Raw genomic sequence first — 15316 nt, forward strand, 5'->3', positions numbered from 1 at the left:
TTTCTTCAACCATCTACCAGTGGCCTATTGCAAAAAAAACTATAAATTACGATCCGATCAGATTATTTTAACTATTTTACTGTTGTGGGGGAAAAAGTGCTTGTTAATTGTAGTTTATAAAAGATCGTTTTAGCGACCATAGAAGACGAAACAAATACAAACATATGTACATACTTTATTTTATTTAGAATAGACTTACCTTAAACTATGAAGTGTTGTTTGCGGGTAGGTTGCCAACAGTTTTCCATATCCTGAGTTAACAGCTGCAGCTGTATTTTGTACGGAAAAAGGATTATGCATCATGGCGGCTTGCGCGGCATGTGCTTGAGCTGCTTGTTGCGACTGTAACAACGCTAATGGGTTAACTGCAGCAACAGTTTGAGTAGCCCCTGGTCCCCCAACTAGCTGTCCTGGGTTAGTTGGTAATCGAACGCCTAATGTACCAAACATCAAACGTTTCTGTAGCAATTGTGCTGCAGGTGTAACTGCTTCTTTTGGCTGAGCTTTCTTGCATTCAACTTTCTTATTTTTGATTGTATGAAAGTGAATTTCGCAAACACGATCAACGACATCCTCATTTTCGAATGTGACAAATCCAAATCCTCGATGGCGTTTTGTCTGTTGGTCCATTAGCATAACTGTTTCCTCGACATTGCCGAATTGACCGAAATATGCTTTTACTTCATCTGCGGATGTTTCTTGTGAAACACCACCGACAAATATTTTCTTAGTCTTGTTCGCTTGTCTTGGTCGATTTTTTGGAGTAGCATGCTTTGGATCGATTTTTTTGCCATCGAGTGTGTGAATTGGCACCTTAAGAACTTTGTCAACGCTGTTTGGTTCTTTAAATGTTATAAACCCGAAACCGCGACTTCTCTGCAAAATTAAAAGTTATATAGAAAAAATAAGTTAGTTACAGACATATACATAACTCTATTATTTGATATTTTAATATTATTACTATTATTATTATGGTTATAGTTTTGTCTTATATGTCTTAATAATTTTAAAGATGATTTTAGATTGTCAATTATTGTATTGAATGTGTGCTAACTAAAAATGTACCAAATACTTAATGCAGTATTTTTCCATACCCATATAATACCCTCAGTACATAGCAGAACAAACCAGCGACTATCGATTTCGGGTACAAAAAAATGCTGTTTTGACTCTGAGTTTATTTTCTCCCTTCCAAGAAAGTTGAGAACAAATAAACAAAAATATCAATTTTATTGGCTCATTACGACGAATCAAATCAAAAATAACAACAAATCACACTTGTTTGAATGAATGAAATGCTAGAGAAAACAATAAACAAACGACAAATCTGATTTTTTTTACTAATGATTTCTTTGGTAATGACTCAAAAATAATTGAAAAATAATAAGAAGATATTTACTGCTCAATTATACAAATGAAAAGAACGAAATAGAATTTTATGTTATGAATTATTATCATATAAACTGGATATTTGTGATGCATCTTCACCCAGTCCTTTAACAATATCTTCGGTAAACGTATCCCTTATTTATCCTGATAAATAATCAAATAATTGTACGCTTTTTTGTATTGCCCGCGGATATGAAACTATGCATACGGGAGAGACTTTTCTCCGCTTTCTGAGGTTAACCCAGCGAATCTCACAGATGACGGATCAATTAATTAAAAAAACGATATCAAGAACTACTGTTCTTTATTATTTTATCGTAATTTTAGAAAATGTTCAGCTGCGTCATAAATGCTTACTTATAGTGAGCAAATGAGATTTTTTTATTTTTTGCTCAATTTTCCATGGGACTTTTGATTTGAAACGACCTGTATTTTTTTATCCTTGTCCCTAGGTTTTTATCCTACCACCAAGTTCTAATGGCTAGAGTTACGGCAAGCTTTAATTGCAAATGGTTATCCCAAGATTATGGACATACAAACTATTTGTTTTTTCATCTAAAAATACCAAGAAATTGTGACTGTCGTAAAATTACCAATCACACCTGGTTTTTACGTGTTTTATTGTCCTTTAGTCACAGGAACTGGTTTTTTTTGCAGTTCTTTGTCGCTATTCATGTTTTTATTCTTCGCTAGAATCTTTGTTTCTCAAAGTAATAATACATCACATTTAAACTGTTTTTTTTTTTTTTTTTTTTTTTTTTTTTAATGTAGGTAGCATATCTTGTGAGTTCTTTATTCATTAATCAATATTTATGATAGTTAAATTGCACTGAGAAAACTCCAATTATTGGTTTTATGTGTAAGTTACTTCAGAATTCACAAAAAGACCGGAAAATAAAGACTCAATTTTTTGTGATGCATTAAGGACATATCTGAGCCTACACATTGACCCAGTTTGGAAAGGTTTAACAATTCATTATGTCCATTTGAAACGTATAGTCAAGATATGTTAAACGTCTTGATCAACCTGGTGTGGACCCATCTTTACAATTCGCACATTTTTTTTGACACAAAACTCAAACTGGTTTAGATCAAGTTACACTAGGAAATAGGAATACTTGCTTACGCATACCTACCTATTAACTATCTACATATATTTGAAAAAAAAAATCCCTATTCATTCGTTGCACTCTGTGTATTTTTTCCTTATTCCTTATCCAAGGACAAATTCTAAAAAGTAAAATCTAATAGAATATTCGTTTCGATAAAGAAGATCGAATGCTGTTCAGTGTTTGATTTTCCTGGAGTGAGTCAATATCATTGGAATTTATTTGGAATTAAAACCACTGAAAAAGTGTACCCGTTTGGGAAGACAAAAAAGTGAATGGATTCATGCAGACTTCTAATATTAAAATTCTCAACTACAGGATATACCTACTTATTTATTACGCTTCTATCGTGCTTTCCCTTGTTCAAAATTTGAAGAGTAGGGTGTCCTATCATTTTATGAAGATTTTTTGTTTTTGCTTCTATTTTATCAAAAGTGGCATCAAAAGTTGCTTATTAAACATTAGTAACTTCTAAATTTGATCTTACTTTTTAATTTGAATTCATCTTTTTAGGATCTGCTAGTCTCTTAAGGGTAAAAATGGGGTATTTATAAAACCGCTGGTAGAGGCCAGAAAGTTAACTCTAAAATAAAAAGTAAATAGGTACATCCTCAGTATCTTCTCGCCAATATGCATCATTTGAGATTTCTTGCGAATAAATAGACTCCTAAATAGAATTTATTTTCGCAAAAGTTTCCAAAGTGTATTGAAAAAAAAGGGTAGGCATGTTATTAAACTGCGGACAAAAATAAGTATTATTATCGATCTTCACTGTGAAGGAAAAATCTTTCTCAAATAGAATTCGCTAAAATTAGCTGAATTTTTCGCGTAAATAAAATTTTTAATTCTGAAAATAAATTGGGAAAGGTTCCCCATGAAAATTTCCACACGTGTTGATAGAGCGATCAAAATTTATCTTGCACGATTATTTGGCGAAGAAAGTGTCAAAGAAGGACACTTAATGATGCTGAGTTGTATAGACGGGAAAGCAAGAAAAACTCAATGTTATAAAAAAAAAACATCATGTAATTTTGAATAAGAGCTTTTAAGAGTGATGAAAATGAAAAAAAAAACCTAAATGTATTGAACCCGATGTATAACATTTCCCCTTCGCCCTAACCCCCTGAATACAATGTTGTAGCTGTGGCTGTAGCTTATAGCGCAAGTTGAAGAATTCTCAACTTTTTGCTCAGTTGCCGCCAACTTTTGTTGTTGTTTCCCTCAGTAAAATTTTGCTGATACCCCTTATAACCCTTTTTTCTTTGCTTCTCTAACTTATGCAAATGAAAAATTTCAATAATGCATTTCAATGATAGCTATAACTGGCCCCTAAGGATTGGGGAAGCAAAATTCAAACGATATTTGGGCTGGAATCAAAGAAGCGTGCCATCCTACTCCATAAAGTAGATGCCAGACGTTAGTTGAAAGTGTACCAAAGAGGTGCCAAGCAACTCGAGGTCAGCTAACAAAGCACATACTAACTTGGCAATACTGGGGTCGAATCACGGCACACGATTACGATGATAAGTTAACGTTTTGACTATTTCTGTCTCTATTTACTTAGTAGATAGGGACACATAGCGACCACACGTTAACGAACATATGCTGTAATTCGACCCCTGAATTTATGGAAATGTATGAATTTTTACTTGGAAATGATTTTTTTTTTACTCAAGAAAAAAGGAAATCTTTACAAATTGTAATTTTGAAAGTTGAAATCATCCCGGAATGAGATTAGAAGATTTTGGGGGATGATTCTTGGGTAGGTATATTCTAAGAAAAAAATGTTTCTACAGTAACTCTCTGGGCCTTACCAATAATCAAATTTAAAGCTCACTTAAATATTTAACCCTTTCGAACCCAAGCTATGAAAATCAATATTAAAAAATGTTTTACATCACAACTAAGAATTATGAATAGCAAAAAGTTATTTTCCAAAATAATAAATAGCAAAACTAATGTGTTTTTCTCATGTTACATTTAAGTAAAATGCACTGCCTATGACCACCAAAAAAAGTCGGAGAACTGAGAAAATAACTTTTTATGAAACTATAATGTATGCTACTTCTTCTAAGCAAAAAAAACAAAACACTTTCTGCATTAACATTTTTTATATCCTTTTTTAAAAATTATGACCATATATAAAAAAAAAAATTTTTTGCAAAAAAAAAAAAATGTGAATTTCAGTCCCTTTCTCAGTAAAAAAAAATTAAAAGTATGATATTTGACTAACTTTTTGTAATAATCCAGTAACTAGGCATTATTATCTTTCAATTAAGCCATCGTAACCTAAAAAATTGTTTAATTTAATATTTTTTACGAATTTTTAAAAAAATGTTACATGAGAGTAACGCTAGGACCGAAAGGGTTAACTGAATTCTACATTTTTCACCCTACCAAAAACCAATTTTATAGTGAGGTTAGAGGCTAACGCTCGGTTAAATTTTGTTGTTGGAAAACTCGACTATAAAATTTAACCGAGCGTTAGCCTTTAATCCCACTATCAAGTTGGTTTTTAGTAGGGTGAAAAATGGAGAATTCAGTTAAATATTTAAGTGAGCTTTAAATTTGATTATTGGTAAGGCCCTATATCTATAAAGTTGATACCCTTAAGCTATGATTTAAGAAAACGCTTACTTTGGTATGCCTTTTCTCTTGTTAATGTTAATAACTCTGTTAATACTTTTGATAAAAACTTCATTAATGTCTTGATTTTTAAAAATCAAGACATTAATGAAGTTTTTACCAAAAGTATAAAAATAAAAACTTCATTAATGTCTTGAATTTTAAAAATCAAGACATTAATGAAGTTTTTACCAAAAGTATTAACGGAGTTATTAACATTAACATTAGTAAAGGCATACCAAAGTAAGCGTTTTCTTAAATCATCGCTAAAGGGTATCAACTTTGCAGATAGAGAGTTACTGTAGAAGCATTTTTTTCTTAGAATATATACCCAAGAATCATCCCCCAAAATCTTCTTATCTCATTCCGGGACATCCTGTATACCTATTTTATGAATCCTCATAAGCTAATTTATATCCTGAAATAAAAATTATCATACCCAAGTTCATAGGTTCCAAATAAATTCAATTTTTGTCAGAAAAATCAAGTGTCCTATTTCTTTGTTCATAGCTGTATTGTACATTCAAAGACCAAATTTAGAAGCTACTCTTTGATACGCAAATTTTGTCATTTTGTCATAGAAGCAAAAACAAAATTCTTCATAAAATGACAGGATACTCTATTGTACAGTACTACAAACTACAGCTAGTTATATTTTGCTCCCATTGTATTCATCCAATTGTTAATCCCCGTAAAAAAAAAAAACATAGGCATACCTAGAATTATTTCAAGTTTTATATATATATGTATTCTTTTCTTACCTGCGTAACCGGGTCCTTCATTATCAAAACATCTGTGACTGTTCCAAACATATTAAAATATTCCTTCAATTTCTCCGAAGATGTTTGCCAGCTGAGACCACCGACAAAAAGTTTACCAGGTGCTGGATCTGTACTACAATTGTTTGGTGTTGATCTGCCTGACGATGTTGATTTCGCAGAGTTGTTTAAATTTATGGTCCCATTTAAAGCATTTATTTGCTGTTGTTGTTGTTGTTGTAATTGCTGTTGAGATTGTTGTTGTTGTTGTTGTGTCTGCTGCTGGACCAAGCAGCTGACATTTTTATTTTGTAACGGTGAATTAGTAGTTACAGCAGCTGGGGTAATAGCCCCATTCACTGCTACACTATTATTTATTGTCGCCACTAAAGCACTATGTAAATCGCGACTATGTTGATCAATTAATCCAGAATTTTCGATCGGATTACTGTGGGTAGAATAAAAAAACGAAGATTCGTCCTTTATATGATGTTGCAACATATTTATAGATTTGTTTTTCAGTTTTTTTATAAAATATGTTTTATTAATTAAAATAATTAATAAGCAAATAAAAAATGAGGCACTTTTCAAATGATTTTTATTTTATTTAACCAAAAAATGTATGTATTTCTTCTTGTCTATTTCATCAAATCGATTGCAAAATAATAATTGTAATTAGAACAATAAAATAACGTTGCCTTGGCAAAGGGCATATTTGGTTGCTAATATAAATAAGAAAGTCAATTGATTTGTTGTCGCGCGCACGTATCTTGTTTCATTTGTTTCTTTATAAAATAAAAATATAATTTAAATCAAAATTAAGTAATCCATGTGTTTTCTTCTTCACTGAAACAGTTATGATTAGTAAATGGAAAGGACAAAAATGCGTTAAGTTAGGGTTGAATTTTAACTAAGAACTGAGGTTATTTCCTTTCATTTTGCAGAAGGACCATGAGCACACTGCTGGATTATTATTTTTTGTTTCGTAGTTAACTGTTGTATTGTATGGGTATTGTAAAAACGTATCGGTATTTCGGTTATTCGGTTGTGTGGAAGAAAGAGAACAAGAGAAGATAAGTCTTTCAAGAAACCAACAAAAAAAAAATAACAACAACAACAAAATACCAGCAAAGTTACTACTATATGACGTCATTAAGTGTTGTCAAACAGACTGATAAATTTTGTGTATGCGATATAAACACTCATACATTTGCAATATATTTCAAGTAGCTGTTATTTTCTTTTAAATTCAGTTTCAAAACTCAGTTCGAGTTTGAGATGTAGCAAAAAATAATACAAAGCAAACATGTTTTATTGTTTTGTTGTAAAAAAGACACACACACATATATTTTTAACTGTGAATCCTTTGGAGTGCACATTTTTAACAACCCTAACTTTAATACAATACATAAATCAGTAATGCATACACACACAAAGATTATGCTTAAACAAAAAACCACTGTGTGTTTACAAAGAAAGACGAAAAATTAAACAACATCTGCGCATTGCCATGAGCCGAAAGCCGATGAACGACGACGTAATGGGATCATTTTTTGTTGTTGTTTTTTTTTTTTTATTTATGAACCAGTTTTATAAAAGTAGGGGTTCTCTTCACATTATACATTTTTTGCTTTCAAACATGTTTGATGTGAATATCGATTTTGGATACGATCGAGTTTTTAAAATTTCTGTCAAACCAAAACAACAACAACAACAACAAAAAAACAATGTGAAATTCATCAAACATGCTTGACAAACATATTGTGTAGTGTGAACTGTGTGAATGTGAACCCCCGAAAAGTGATAGTGACAGAGACAGTACCATACCATATCCATACACTTTAATATCTGTGTTGTAAACAAAAATAACTACCAAAATGTGTGTAGTTCTCAAATAAAAATTCTAGTGTTCGCAGATCGTGGTAAATTTTAGATTGTGTGTGTGAGAATTGGGTGTGAATTACAGTGCCGTCGAAAGTCATCCGATACGAGTATGTATAATACTTACGGTGACCATATTTCTGGAAGTGAAACCCGGGACATACGAAAAATGTATTAAAGCCCTATTCCTTTGGGAGGTAGCAAAGTACTACTAGTAGTTTACTAGCGATATTTTCAATGGAACGCACTTTCAACGAAACGGAAAGAAGAGCATGAGTAGATGATAGTACTAGATTAACCAAAACATCTACGATTAGTAGACTACCACCTCCAATGGACTACCACCTCCAACAGGAATAAAATCGTAACAAAATGCACGATTGGATCGTATGATTAAAGTTGCTTAGAATATTAAAGCTTTTTTATGTAATAATTCAAGCAAAAATATTTTAAAGGGGAAAGTACGTTAATTAAGGCGATGAAAATTAGTTACGGATTCTTGTAGAGGAGTCATATATGTACTAGCATTTTTTTACTATGGCAGGGGGGGTCTATCTCCACCCGTTTAGGAGGCAGAGGCAATTTTCTGAGGGCAATAGCTACAGTTATGAATGATATTTTTTCAAAAGCCACTATTTCACACTTTATTTTAGTTTTTAATAGTAGAGTATCTAAAGCAATTTATTAGGGAACCCGGCCGAACAGCTCTGATTTTGACGATTTTTTTTTTCAAACGTAGGTAATTAAAAATACTTTAAAGTCTATAGATTAAAAATTGCCGGTGTTGCCGTTTTGATTTTTAAAATTAAAATTAATTTTTTTTTTAACTAAACCATTTTTTTTGCTTAAATTTCATAAAACAAATGATAGCAAAAGATTCTCTAGGTAATTTAAGGAAAATATATAAAAGGCAGTAAGGGACAATCTTCCATCGTTTAAGCGATAAATGCAATTTTCTAACATTCTGACCTCAAACACAAAAAAAATATTTTGAAAACAACGGCAACACCTACAATATTTTAAAATACATTTTTAAAAAGCCAGAAGCTCATTCATATCTCTTAAATTTAAATCCACTAAATTTAATCAAGACTTTTTGAAAAAATGGTCCTCAAACTCAGAATTAAAAAAAAAAATGTTATTAGAAAAATTTAAAATGACTTTTTTCCAAACTTTTTCTAATAAAATATGAATTTATTTAAAAAAAATTTTTGGCCATAAATATTATCAGTTGAATTTCGAAGCCTAAAAAGGTAAAATATATCACACTTTTGAAAAAAAAAAAAATGAAAAATTACTTCAATTTCAATGGTTTTTTTTTATTAAAACTGAATGTTTGCATTGAAATAATTAATTTTCTCAAAGACTGTGGTAAATAGGAACTTTAAATGTTTGCTATTTAACTTTCAACAGTAAGGGTTATTAAATGAATAAAAAATAATTTAATGTTTAGATGTTGAACTTTAAAAAAAAAATAAGTTACATTTTTTTCAAAACTTTTATTAAAAAAAGTTCTTTGAAAATGAAATACTTTTTAATTTTTTTCATAAACCGTAATACATATTGACATTTTCTTTTATAATTTGAAATCATAATAAATGCGGCCAAAAAAAATTGAAAATAAATGCATTTTATATTACGACCAAGTTTAAAAAACGACATGTTAAAATTTTTTCAATAATTTTTTTTTTCAAAAATCTGAGTTCAATTACCATTCTTTCAAAAGCCGTTCATTCAATTAACTGAATTTTAATTTTACATATGTGACTAAGCTTCTAGCTTTTAAAAAATGTTTATTTGAATATTGTAGGTGTTGCCATTGTGTTAAAATATTTTTTTTTTGTGTTTGAAGTCAATTAATAAGAAAATTGCATCTATCGCTTGAACTATGGAAGATTGTCCCTCACGCCCATATATTTTTTTTCCTTGAGTTTCCTAGACAATCTTTTGGCATCAATTAATTTATGAAATTTAAGAAAAATTTTTGAAAAAAATTTGTTTTTGTTCACAAAAATCTTCAATTAAATTTAAAAAATCAAAACGGCAACACCGGCAATTTTTAAACTATAGACTTTAAAGTATTTTTAATTACCGACGTTTGAAAAAAAAGATCATCAAAATCTAAGCTGTTCGGCCGGGTTCCCTAATATTGCCAATTTTTGAGCTTTAGTTACTCCACTATAAATCAAGTAATTTCAATCAATAGTTTTTGAAATAATCGATTTCAAATCAAAATTTGATAAAAAAAAAGTTTAAAAAATTATATATATTTCGTTTTGACGCAGCTGCGTAGGCTAGAGTTGCCTATTTGCGGCCGTCTCCAGTTACCGGCCACCTTTCGGAAAATCGTTATAACTAGTGATTTCAAAAGGGTTTATTCCAAATTTTCAATCGTATGCTGTTCTAACATATAAGAGAACAGCATAAGAGCAAGATTTTGGAATAAACCCTACGAAATCCGTAGTTATAACGATTTTCCGAAAGGTGGCCGGAAACTGGAGACGGCCGAAAATAGGCAACTCTACCCTACTAGGCTCAAAACGAAATTTTTCTTACAAGATTTCGTTGTGCTATGTAATTTTTTTATGGAAATGGAGCTGAAGGGAAACGAAATAAATCTAGTGATATATTAAAAGAAAGGTCACTTTGTGCTTAATTCGTAACTAAAAACCAAAAGTTTCTTGCTGAATTATTTGCAATTGAAAAATTTTATTTTTTTTTACATTCTTACTCTCGGAAGCAGATATTTTCAGATCAAGGTCCCGAAACAAGTTTTGGTTTACAGATATGAGTTCACAATGAGCAGGCGTATAAATTTAGGTAAAAAATTACAAATCTATTTTTTAAAGATTTTCGAGAAAAAATCAAGGTTAACCCCTTGCCTAAAAATAATCCATTTTCAAGTTTACAGATATGAATACCCAATGAGCAGACCTATAAATTTAAGTAAAAAAATTACAAATTTATTTTTTAGTGATTTTCGAGAAAAAATCAAGGTTAACCCCTTGCCTAAAAATAATGCATTTTCAAAAAAGTCCTCCGATTCGATCGAGTCATCAAAAGAAAGGTCACTTTGTGCTTTATTAATAACTAAAAACCAAAAGTTTCTTGTTGAATTATTTGCAATTGAAAAATTTAATTTTTTTTACATTCTCTTTCTCGGAAGCAGATATTTTCGGATCAAGGTCTCGAAACAAGTTTTGGTTTACAGATATGAGTTCACAATGAGCAGGCGTATAAATTTAGTTAAAAAAATTACAAATCCATTTTTTAAAGATTTTCGAGAAAAAATCAAGGTTAACCCCTTGCCTAAAAATAATGAATTTCAAAAAAAGTCCTCCGATTCGATCGAGTGATACATCAAAAGAAAGGCATCTTTAAGCTTTATTCATAACTGAAAACCAAAAGTTTCTTGCAGGTCTGGTTGCTGAATTATGCACAATCGATTTTTTTTTTAATTTTCTTACATTCTTACATTCGGAAGCAGATATTTTCAGATCAAGGTCTCGAAACAAGTTTTGGTTTACAGATATGAATACCCAATGAGCGGACCTGCGCTGACTGCAACATACATAGCTGATAATGCTCCGTGTTTTTGGTTGCAAAAGGACCTTGTTCCGAGTCAACAGGGAAAGAAATTGGAGTCGTGCGTTCGTTGGATATGGTCCGAATGGAAACTCGAAAAATTTTTACTGCACATGATGGTAAGTTTGACGAAACTTATTTCCCCTTGAAAATTATATCCAAATTGGAAAAAAAGGAAGAAATGATAAATTTCATTTAACCACGAGCAAGAAGGGAAAGTCTAGTTTGAAATACTAGAGGGCTCTGGTAATGATCATAGTTCAAATTAATTTTTTTGAAGTTTAGAAGGACTTCGCTGAGGAAGATCTTACAGTTTGCGATGGTGCAGTTCCGCTCCCTTCACAGAATGACAACAATAATTTTCTTGTTGAGGTTAGTGAAACCCAAGTGATTTTTCCAAATAAAGCTAAACTAAGTAGGAGAGCCCAAAAAATATAAAACAAGATTGGTAGTTAAGGGATATGTATTTGCAAAAGGCAAATCCATATACGGTTTAAAATAAGCATCTCTATGTTGAAAAAAAAAGCTTAACGATTTTCTCATTCAATTGGGATTTACAAGTTCAAATACCATTACTGTCTCTATACCAAGTTGGGATAAAAAACAGTTGACAATATCCTACTAATACTGTATGTTGATGATTTACTTATTGCTAGAAAAAGAATAAATCAAATATGTCGAAGTATTGCAAAGAAATTTGGAAAAGATATTCAAAATAAAGAAATATTTCCTGGCAATAAAGATTAATGTGCAACAAAAGAAAATACAAGCCGTGTAGTTCAGTAAAATTTTACATGGGAAACAACAACAGATGATTTCTAAGGATAACCGAAAGTTTTTTATTTGTTGATCTACAGAAAAAAATTTTTTTCTTATCTTATTCATTTTTGACCCTTCAACAATAAAGGATTATTAATAATAAATAAAATTAATCGTTTGTTGTTACAGTGTATAATATTTAGTCAGTAAAATACTGAGGACCTATAAAACAAGCCTGCAATTATCAAAAGTATCTAGAATTGATAAGCTGCTAACCAAGTTTGTAATAGAAGACAGTGTTGAAAGAGCCGGCTATATGTATATAGCCAAATAGGTTCCTTGAACATTTCAGTCGCTCCTTAAAATTTTGATTTCCGATTTATCGGAATTTGGCTCTTTTCATTTTGAACTTGGCGATTTATGGCTACTTTAAAATCCAAGCTTTTACAACAAAAATTCACCAGAGATGTGAACAGAAACAACTAATTTACATACATTTTTCGTTTTTATGTATTACGCCTGTCTATGAGCATACAAAATAGAATATATCAATAAAATTAAATACCAATAAAATTTAAACTGAAGACTGCTTAGCAAAGGCTATCTGAAAATAAAAAAAAAAATTATAATCTCTTACAAAAACAAAATTGTTCGCGTTTTTTTTGACCATTTTTGAAAGCGGCTATTTTTGGCTCCAAGATTTTTCAAAATCGGCTTCTTGCCTCTAAAATATTCTGGAACTGTGGCAACAATGATGGAAGAATGTAATTTTTTAAAAAGTCTTATGGAAAAGGAATTTCAACTACAACCAACTAAAACGGACCAAACATTCGACAAGCTCTATAGAGAATTGCTTGGAAACTTGATGTTTATTATCTCTGTGTGGAGAGATATCAGCAGATGAAAAACATTGGTAACACGTATGGTTAGATATATCTATAAGGGCCAGTTGAACAAATATTTAATCCGTGGATCAGCAACTTTTATCTTCTGAAATCGGTAGCAAGGCGGAAGTTTGGCACTGGTTCAAGGTTCATATATGTACAAATAGCCACATTCATGCTTGAACCGAAGTTGACCCGCAGCTAATCCGCCGAAATCGGTGGGTAAAATTCCTGAACCAAGGCTGATCCACGTTTGTACAACTGGCACTAAGGGACAAAAAAGAAAACAACTTATTTTCCAAGTAAAAAAAAAAATTGTATGAAAAATACAAAATTTAATTAATTTACCTAATAATTAAATAATTTTTTGAAATTGTGCATGTGGTTAATAGATGTTGATTAATAAAAAACACAATAATATTGTTCAAATTTGTTTTCAAAAAATTAAAATACTGTATAATCCAGTCAAATAAGGGTTTAACCTCGGAATGAATGTTAATAGAAATTTTTTTTTGCTCAATATCTTCGTTTTGGCATTCTATAACTTATCTCAAAAGTCTAGAAAAATCTCATGTCCGCAAGTTGTGATTTTGAAGGTCAAAGCGCGAAATGAAGATTTTCAAAAATAGACGATAGTATTATTTACACATAATGATACATTTTGTATGCTGATTTTTAATGCTGATTCCAAAAAATCAAGGCAATCGGACGTCTCTGAAAAAAGTTTTACCTGTTTTTCATCTGTCAACCAATATTATTATAACAGTTTCTAACTTACTACCGAAAAACTCTTAAAAGTTATGGCAGCGGAACCAAATTTTGCACGAAGTTTTTGTATCCATTATCATTAAGAATCAAAATAAATGCAATGCAAAAAACATTCATATTTATGACAAAATGGTATTTTTTGAGAAAAGAGGAAATTTTGGGATATGCACTAAAAAACATCCTGGTACAATCTAGGAATTAGTGCTAATAGGCTAATTTTTTTGTTTCTATCTTTGTTTGGATATTCTGTAACCTATGTCAAAAATCTAAAAAAATCTCATGTCCGCAAGTCCTAATTTTTCTGGTTTGAAGATAAGGTGCATATTTTAAATAATTGAAAAACTACACTTCAGATATTTGTGTCAGATCAACAAATAATAAGGTACATTACTTTACAGGGATGGTCAGATTGATTTGTTTGTGGGTCTTGTTGGAATCAACGTTAAAAAATTTCTTGAAATCATATGGGTTATGTTGGTATACATATAAGAATCTAAAGTTTTCTTATTATTTTTTTTTAAATCTGCACCTAACTTTAGTTTAACCTGGAAAATTAGAACTTGCGGATTTTTGACATAAATTAAAGAATATCCAAACAAACATAGAAACCAAAAAATTAGTCTATTAGCACTAATTCCAAGATTGTATCGGGATGTTTTTAGTGCATATCCTAAAAATTTCCCCTTTCTCGAAAAATACCATTTGTTCATAGATTAATATGCTTTTTTCATTGCATTGTTTTGATTCTTAATGATAGTGGATATGAAAACCCTCATGCAAAATTTGGTTCCTCTACCATAACTTTTAAGAGTTTTTCGGTAGTAAGTTAGCAACTGTTATAATTATATGGGTTGACAGATGAAAAACAGGTATAACTTTTTTCAGAGACGTCAGATTGCCTTGATTTTTTGGAATCAGCATTAAAAATCAGCATACAAAATGTATCATATGTGTATGTATATGCTTTCATTCCGAGGTTTACCCCTTTTTTCACCTTATTTGACTACCTATGTTAGTATGTTTCTTTGTAAGGAACTAATTTTTTCTTTTTTTTTTTTTTACTTAATCTGTATATTAAAGTTTTAACAAATTGTAGTACCTACCTAACTTGAACTCTAAAAGTAACTTCCTGCGTTACAGTCAGCACAAAAATGAGAATACTCTATTCCGAATCCTGTATGTACCTATCTTTGACCAAGAAAAATCCGTAAGTATTTAAGTTAAAAAAAAAAAAAATATATGAAGGGGGAGGGGCCTCGAAAAAAAATTTGGATACAGGGCCCCCAAAGGGCTAGGTACGCCTCCGTTAAAACACTAAAAGTATGTTCCCCCTAAAAAAAACATACCGTCAAAATTGTATCCATAGTTTTATGTATGTCTTGATTTTATCGGCAGATGCGTATTGTACTTCTAATAGGTACATCAAAACTCCAATTGCACACTGCACTGCGAGCTGCGACTGCATTAAACTTTGTCAAAAACACACCTATTGGTACAGATGAGTTAAATTCACAATGTTTTGCAAACAAAATTATGAAAAGAGTTAATGGAGAGTGAA

General features: G+C 30.9%; 1 protein-coding gene across 13 annotated transcripts in view; it reads right to left on the bottom strand.

Moving 5' to 3' along the window:
• Window positions 1–15316, bottom strand: part of LOC129916489 (RNA-binding protein Musashi homolog Rbp6) — an 80949-nt gene that overhangs the window by 15083 nt on the left and 50550 nt on the right. For all 13 annotated transcript variants that reach the window (XR_008772469.1, XR_008772464.1, XR_008772465.1 and 10 more), the window contains 2 exons: window positions 5885–6329; window positions 200–876 (listed from right to left, as the gene is read on the bottom strand). Coding sequence is in view for 3 of the 13 variants with exons in the window: in XM_055996482.1 (XP_055852457.1) it covers window positions 200–876; window positions 5885–6329 (1122 nt within the window). In the remaining 10 variants the exon portion in view is untranslated. The remainder of the gene's footprint in view (window positions 1–199; window positions 877–5884; window positions 6330–15316) is intronic.

The sequence above is a fragment of the Episyrphus balteatus genome, chromosome 3 (genome assembly GCF_945859705.1).
Source record: "Episyrphus balteatus chromosome 3, idEpiBalt1.1, whole genome shotgun sequence".
Classification (NCBI taxonomy): Eukaryota; Metazoa; Arthropoda; class Insecta; order Diptera; family Syrphidae; genus Episyrphus; species Episyrphus balteatus.